This window comes from Xyrauchen texanus, chromosome 28, assembly GCF_025860055.1.
Source record: "Xyrauchen texanus isolate HMW12.3.18 chromosome 28, RBS_HiC_50CHRs, whole genome shotgun sequence".
Classification (NCBI taxonomy): domain Eukaryota; kingdom Metazoa; phylum Chordata; class Actinopteri; order Cypriniformes; family Catostomidae; genus Xyrauchen; species Xyrauchen texanus.
In genome coordinates, this window is record NC_068303.1 from 33,857,080 (window position 1) to 33,865,711 (window position 8,632).

At 38.0% G+C, this 8,632-nt stretch overlaps 1 protein-coding gene across 1 annotated transcript in view; it reads left to right on the top strand.

Annotated features, from left to right (window-relative positions):
- Positions 1-2,272, top strand: part of ufl1 (UFM1-specific ligase 1) — a 28,109-nt gene extending 25,837 nt beyond the window's left edge. The window contains exon 19 of the mRNA XM_052095887.1: positions 1,198-2,272. Coding sequence (XP_051951847.1) covers positions 1,198-1,416 — 219 coding nt within the window. The 3' untranslated portion in view covers positions 1,417-2,272. The remainder of the gene's footprint in view (positions 1-1,197) is intronic.
- Positions 2,273-8,632: the final 6,360 nt, after the last annotated feature.

The window sequence follows — 8,632 nt, forward strand, 5'->3', positions numbered from 1 at the left end:
GCAGGACAATAACCCTAAACTTCAAAAGTAAATCCACTACAAAATGGCTTCAAAAAAAGAAAATCCACCTTTTGGAGTGGTCTAGTCAGAGCCCAGACCTTATGCCATTAGAGATGCTGTGAAATGAACTCAAGAGAGCGGTTTACACCAGACATACTAAAAATATTGCTGAAGCAGTTCTGTAAGGAAGAATGGTCCAAAATTCCTTCCGAGTGTTGTGCAGGTTTAATCCGCAGCTGCCAGAAACACTTGGTTGAGGTTATTGTTGTCTATGAAGGAACAACTAGTTATTAAATCGAAAGGTTTTACTTTTTCCACAGCACTGTGACTGTTTAATGGGATGTTCAGTAAGACATGAAAGATTATACTTGTTTGTGTGCTGTTAGCTTAAGCACATTTTGTTCACATATATAATATTTTGTCAATAAATATCCTTTTTAGCTAGTCTGGGAACTTTAACATTTCTGCGTGTCCATGTCCGGGCAAAGCACGAGCCCTCAGCAAATGATAGTAAACCTCTCGCCTTTTTTGCTCTACTTTCCTTTTTACAACATGGTCCGTGTCTATTGTTGTTTGTTAGCTGAATTTCCATTGTAATGCTACATTTACAGCTTCACCAGCCTGACGTTGTAAAATGAATACATTTTTGCGATGAGAACTGTTCGGCCTGATTATGGAAAAGGGCTTACGGCGTGATCTGTGAAATATCATAAATGATGTTTTTCCAGATCCAACGATGCTAGTGGAAATTTAAAGAAGCCCAAATCTCTAATACTCTGAAGCAAATGTGTTTCAGCCCCTCAAACAGCAGCTTTTAGGCATTTTCTGCTAAATTTGAGCAAGGCCCCTTTTAAATTTGCATTGCCGACAGAACCAAGAAGTGTCGGAGCCAACTGTTTTTTTTTTTAAACGGTAACTTCATCTGTAACATGCATTGGATACAACACTCAGACTCCTTTTAATATTCATCTTCTAGCCCCCTTTTCCTATTTTTTTCCCTTGCAAAATTACTTTTAATATGTTTATACTATGATCATTTTTTAATCCTCAATGATATTTAAATAAGTCATCTTCGATCCATTTTATGTTAGAAACTAAATGCATCTTGACAAGACCCTTTTTGTATTACACACATTTCAACAAATGTATTTGATTAATCTAATTAGCCCTGAGTGTATGCATGCCTGTATTCCTTAGGACCAGCACAGGCTGCTGTCTCAGTACCAGAGTCTGGTGGTGAAGCAGCTGGTCGGACAGGGTCATGGCCAGGAAAAGAAGAGTGATCTGGGGGAGGCAGCCAGAGACAGACCTGCCATGACCGATGACATGGAAGACCTTCAGAAAGAGCTCCACAGCCTCACCAAGGACATTAAAGACCTTGTCCTTACTCCGATAAAACCATCCATAACAGAGTAACACAGTTTCCTGTCAGATATATAGAGAGAGAGAGAGAATTAAACCTCGGATGTTAATTTGTCCTGCTACATGATGTATTAGTGATCTATTCGATTTTAAATGGCTGAAATAACGGTTCAACACATTTCTTATATTACAAGCCGCAGTAATGCTATTACTATCAATGACCCAACTCTGTGCGCTGTGCCGCTAAACTTACTGAAGACGTCTTTAACAAAAAAAAGATACCAAAGTATTTACAAATATAACACAGTTATTAAGATTTCATTGAGGTTTTAGCTATTTTGTTGTATTATTTCTGTTGATTTTTTATTTTTTTTGCAAATTTTTTCATATGATGCCACCTAAGGGTGATCTGTGTCCCCTTTGGTCAAGTTTGACCCTGTTAACACTATCTCAATTCTTCTAGTGCACGTGCAACTTGAGTATAGGTGTCTATGCATTTCTGTGGAGAAATAAATGTAATGATTGACCTAGGATCATTTAATCTTTATTTAAGCTGTTATTGTATGATTTCAATTTGAGTCAATTCAATTAAAGTTATTAAGTAGAAACAACATTTGTATATCAAATCTGTGCATTTAGTTACCGTAACCTTAATAGTGAAGCTCATTCAAGTTAAGTGAACTTAAATAGACACGTTTTGGAGACGCCATTACTCAATTTAATTGAGGGAACGAGTTTACTTAATCAATTGAGTAAAGTTAACTTTATTAGGGTTTTCAGAGTAATTCCGTGTAACATAATGGAATAAATGTATTTTTAAATTAGCTAATTAAGTTGCCTCAAAGTGATATATGTCCCCAATGTGACTAATTTCTTCAGTTGTACATGCTATTTTTTCCTGTCACATTCACTGATTTTATATATATATATATATATATATATATACACACACACACATTACACACAGTATATATATGTTATATAGTTCTATATATACATTACTGTGCAAAAGTCTAATGCAGATGAGATGTTTCACAAAAACATCTGTCTTAAAGAGAGTGAATCCAGGGCATGCTGAGTGACTCCAGTCAGGCTTCCTAAGCAACCAATTTGGCACTATAATGTGCTTGTTTTATGTTTACTGGATTTTGTATGACGTTAACTGATAAATGAAAACTTTTATGGCATTATTTTTTGAAGACATTCTCATGATGCAATTTTTTTTTTACAGTTGCCTAAAAATTTTGCACAGTACTGTCTTTATATGTCAGTGGTCACATTACTGATTTATATTGTAAAATTATGCTGGTTAGCTAATTTTAAGATAGCAATAGCATACATTAGCATGCCAAATGCAAAGTGGTATTCGCTATTTGAATAACGCAACATACATGTGTGGTGTTTTTTTCTGTATCCGTCCTCAACCTAAGCAAAAGCTAAATAACAACATGAAACACGAAGTCTCCCCCTTTTTTATCTTGCTCAAAAAATACCTAAAATAACACATCATTTCAATATCTTACTCTTAGCAAGAACTACACATCCCCTTGCCCATGTTGTTGAACAGACTTGATTGGTTCACATTAACCCTACATAATGTAATCTAATACTGATTTTGTAAATCGGACAACCTGCCCGCCCAAGAGTAGAAGGCTTTGATGTGCTGGCAGTTTGATGTATCTGTGAGGCTAATAAATGCAAAAAGATTCATAATTTCTGATTCTATTAATACAACAAACAGCAAGCCACATAATTGTAATTTCACAACCGCCCACATGCCTGCAACCTGATTAAAATGTTCTGCCTTTAAAATGGATATGTTCTTACAGTTCTGCACTATATGTAACAGTTAGCACTTATAAATACCCAATGATTATTCTCATTTAACAATTAAATATTCAAATGTATTTTTGGAGTGTAATTGTTTGATACTACATATTGATGCAAAAACTATGTGCATATGTTGGAATAATGTTGGATTTGGTATACAACAGCTACAAGAATTTGGCAAGTTTTTGCAGGAGACTATTGAATATTGGTGCTATTTAATATTATATTTCTTTTTTTCACTACACTGAGCATAGTGGCTTTATTTAAAATTTTCCTCATAATATTGAAACTGAAGGATAAAGTTCTCATTTTGCTTACTTACATGTACATTTCAATTGCAGAGGTTGAATCCCCTTATATATTAAGTACAACAATGGCCACTCTTAAGACCGAAGCTGCAAATCTGTCAATTTAATCATAACGTTAACATTCAGGTTTCTTAGAAGAGCAATGTTGCAAAAGGTGGGATGTTTTGTTTAATGCTTTAAATGTAGTAATACCACAAGCATGGGACTAAATGTTTAAAAACTCATTGATAATAGGGTGATTGTGTAACCATGTGTGTGAGCTTTCCAGATCCTTGGAATTCCAGCTGTCAGTTTGTCCAGATACTCAGGTGACATTTCACTCAACACTTCCTGTAGCACTTGCCATAGATGTGGCTGTCTTGTCGAGCACTTCTCGCGCACATTACATTCTAGCTGATCCCACAAAAGCTCAATGGGGTTAATATCCATAACACTCTTTTCCAATTAGCTGTTGTCCAATGTCTGTTTCTTTGTCCACTCTAACCTTTTTCTTTTTGTTTTCAAAAGTGGCTTTTTCTTTGCAATTCTTCCCATAAGTCCTGCATCCCTGAATCTTCTCTTTATTGTTGTACATGAAACTGGTGTTGAGCGGGTAGAATTCAATGAAGCTGTCAGCTGAGGACATGTGAGGCGTCTATTTCTCAAACTAGAGACTCTGATATACTTATCCTCTTGTTTAGTTGTACATCTGGCCTTCCACATCTCTTTCTGTCCTTGTTAGAGACAGTTGTCCTTTGTCTTTGAAGATTGTAGTGTACACCTTTGTATGAAATCATGGCTTCAAACGATTGACTGACGAGTTCCTAGAGAAAGCTGTTTCTTTGTTTTTGTTGCCATTTTTGACCTAATATTGACCTTAAGACATGTCAGTATATTGCATACAGTAGCAACTCAAAAACAAATACAATGTTAAGCTTCATTTAATAAACAAAATAGCTAGCTTTCAACTGTGTTTGATATAATGGCAATTGATTTTCTAGTACCAAATTAGCAATTTAGCATGATTACTCAAGTGTTGGAGTGATGGCTGCTGGAAATGGGGTTTGTCTAGATTTGATCAAAAATAACTTTTTTCAAATAGTGATGGTGCTGTTTTTTACACCAGTAATGTCCTGACTATACTTTGGGAGCAGTTGAATGCCACTTGAGTGAATTAAAGTACCAATTTCCTTCAGAAACATCTAAATCTATTAATTATTCTAAACTTTTAGACACGTGTGTGTGTGTGTGTGTATATATATATATATATATATATATATATATATATATATATATATATATATATATATATATATATATATTTATTTATTTATTTTTTTTTTATACGGACACATTGATCAGCCCAACATTAAAACCACTTGCCTAATACGGTGTAGGCCCCCCTCATGCTACCGAAACAGCTCTGACCTGTCGAGCATGGACTCCACAAGACCTTTGAAGGTGTCCTGTGGTATCTGGCATCAACACGTTAGCAGAAGATCCTTTATGTCCTGTAAGTTGCGAGGTGGTGCCTCCATGGATCAGACTTGTTGGTCCAGCACATCCCATAGATGCTCAATCGGACAGGCCATGTCAACACCTGGAAATCTTTGTCATGTTCCTCAAACAATTCCTGAACAGTTTTAGCAGTGTGGCAGGGCACATATCCTGCTGAAAGAGGCCACTGCCATCAGAGAATACCATTGCCATGAAGGGATTTACGTGGTCTGCAACAATCTTTAGGTAGGAGGTACGTGTCAGTAACGTAACATCCACCTGAATGGCAGGACCCAAGGTTTTCCAGCAGAACATTGCCCAGAGCATTACACTGCCTCTGCTGTTCTGCCTCCTTCCCATGGTGCATCCTGCTGCCATCTCTTCCATAGGTAAATGATGCATGTGCACCCAGCCATCCACATGATCTAAAAGAAATAGGATTCATCAGACCAGGCCACCTTCTTCCATTGCTTCCATGTGGCCTTTGTTAAAGTCCTTCAGATCCTTAGGCTTGCCCATTCTTCTTGCTTCCATTACATGAAATTCAAGAACTGACTGTTCACTTGCTGCCTAATATATCTAACCCCTTGACAGGTGCCATTGTAACAAGATAATAAATGTTGTTCACTTCACCTGTCAGTGGTTTTTATGTTGTGGCTGATCAGTGTATATACAGTGTGTTTTTCCACATTTTGTTATGTTACTGCCTTATTCCAAAATTCATTATTTTCCTCAAAATTCTACAAACAATATCCCATAATGACAACATGAAAGAAGTTTGTTTGAAATCTTTGCAAATTTATTAAAAATGAAAAGAAAATCACATGTAAGTACATAAGTATTCACAGCCTTTGCTCAATACTTTGTTGAAACGCCTCAAGTATTTTTGTGTATGATGCTACAAGCTTGGTACATTTATTTTTGGGCAGTTTCTCCCATTCTTCTTTGCAGGACCTCTCAAGCTCCATCAGGTTGGATGGGGAGTGTCGGTGTACAGCCATTTTGAGATCTCTCCTGAGATGTTCAATCGGGTTGAAGTCTGGGCTCTGGCTGGGCCACTCAAGGACATTCACAGAGTTGTCCCGTAGCCACTCTTTTGTTATCTTGGCTGTGTGCTTGGGGTCGTTGTCCTTTTGGAAGATGAACCTTCGCCCTAGTCTGAGGTTCTGGAGCAGGTTTTCATCAAGGATGTCTCTGTACATTGCTGCATTCATCTTTCCCTCGATCCTGACTAGTCTCCCAGTTCCTGCTGCTGAAAAACATCCCCACAGCATGATGCTGCCACCACCATGCTTCACTGTAGGGATGGTATTGGCCAGGTGATGAGCGGTGCTTGGTTTTTGGCAAACTCCAGGCAGTCTGTCATGTGCATTTTACTGAGGATTGGCTTTCGTCTGGCCAATCATACAGGCCTGATTGGTGGAGTGCTGCAGAGATGGTTGTTCTTCTGGAAAGTTCTCCTCTTTCTACAGAAATGCTGAGCTCTGTCAGAGTGACCATCGGGTTCTTGGTCACCTCCCTGACTAAGGCCCTTCTCCCGATCGCTCAGTTTGGTCGGGTGGTCAGCTCTAGGAAGAGTCCCGGTGGTTCCAAACTTCCATTTACAGATGATGGAGGCCACTGTGCTCATTCGGACCTTCAATGCTGCAGAACGTTTTCTGTACCCTTCCCCAGTTCTGTGCCTCAATACAATCCTGTCTCAGAGGTCTACAGACAATTCCTTGGACATCGTGGCTTGGTTTGTGCTCTGACATGCACTGTTAACTGTGGGACCTTATATAGACAGATGTGTGCCTTTCCAAATCATGTCTAATCAACTGAATTTACCGCAGGTGGACTCCAATCAAGTTGTAGAAACATCTCAAGGATGATCAGTGGAAACAGGATGCACTTGAGTTCAATTTTGAGTGTCATGGCAAAAGCTGTGAATAATTATGTACATGTGATTTTAAAAAAAAAACTTTTCACGTTGTCATTATGTTGTATTTTTTGTAGAATTTTGAGGAAAATAATGAATTGAATCCATTTTGGAATAAGGCTGTAACATAACAAAATGTGGAAAAAGTGAAGCGCTGTGAATACTTTCCAGATGCACTGTATAGTGGTTGTGGCAGCATCCCAACCAATGAGAGGCCACTTTTACCACTTATAAGGATATTTAATCATGTAAACATCTAACTTAAATTACTTTAGCATTTAACAGTGTGTGCACACAAGTAAAATCAGTATGTGTGATAGGTTGCAGTATCTAATTATTCAATGATGTTACTGACATTAATACCACGCATAATCCTCAGAGGATACCTACATAAGACAAGGTATTTATGATGACAAAGTGTGGCATCTCCTTAACACAAAACTCTTTCACCGAGACCCACCGGAGTGTACAAACTTTTAGTTGCCAAGCAATCTGTACTGTTGCTTAGTAATATTGTTCCACACAATGGTTCCGATGAGCTTCAAAAGCCCACAGCATCCTCATTAGCGGTGGCTTGAGCAATAATGAACCCCACAAGGGAAACTGACAGGGAAAATCACCTATCTGATACACAAAGCGAAGAGGCTTTATCTCCAGCTTCAGGAATAATCATCATCTAAATGAACCTGCCACACTACAAAGGTGTAACAGACATGACAGAAGCTTTGAAGCAAAACAACCCAATCAGAAGCATCCAGCTGAATTTCTCCCTGTCTAAACTGACATCTGAGTACAGAAGCTGTAGGAATGTCACCCACAAATATTTGACATTTAAGACTGTAACATATAGAACATAATGCTATAAGGAGTGGAAATACAGTAGGATCCAAAAATGAGAGTACATTAGAAATCTGGGATTTTTAGGTGGCTAATCAAATAAGCAACTAATTTGTCCAAAAGGTCAGATTTCCTTACTTCTGTTGAAGATACTCTGGAATATTCTCAAATCATACTGGATAACATGGATCAGGTTTTGCACCTCAAACTTGTTTATCCCAGCCTTAGCAAAAGGGGATATACCAAATATTAGGACAATCAGGTACATTTTTCAATTAAACTGTTCACTCAATTCGTTATGCTGCAATATAATTGGTAATGGGGAAAAAAATCTATTAAAGTTAAATTATGCAAATTACACAGATGAGCCACAAAATTAAAACCACCTGCCTAATATTGTGTAGGTACCCCACCTGTCACCAAAACAGTGCCAACCTACATCTGAGATGTTATACTTCTCACCACAATTGTAAAGAATGGTTATCAGAGTTACTGTAGACTTTGTCAGTTCGAAACAGTCTGGCCATTCTCCGTTGACCTCTCTCATCAACAAGGTGTTTCCATCTGCAGAACTGCCAATGGCATCATTCTGAGTACATTTTAGAGACTGTTGTGTGTGAAAATCCCAGGAGATCAGCAGTTACAGAAATACTCAAACCAGCCCATCTGCCACCAACAATCATCCATGCAATTATCAAATCAGCCTGTCATGTGGCAGCAGTGCAGAACATAAAATTATGCAGATACGGGTCAGGAGCTTCAGTTAATGTTCACATCAACCATCAGAATGGGTAAAAAAAAATGTGATTTCAGTGATTTGGACTGTGGGATGATTGTTGGTGCCAGATGGGCTAGTTTGAGTATTTCTGTAACTGCTGATCTCCAGGGATTTTCACGCAGA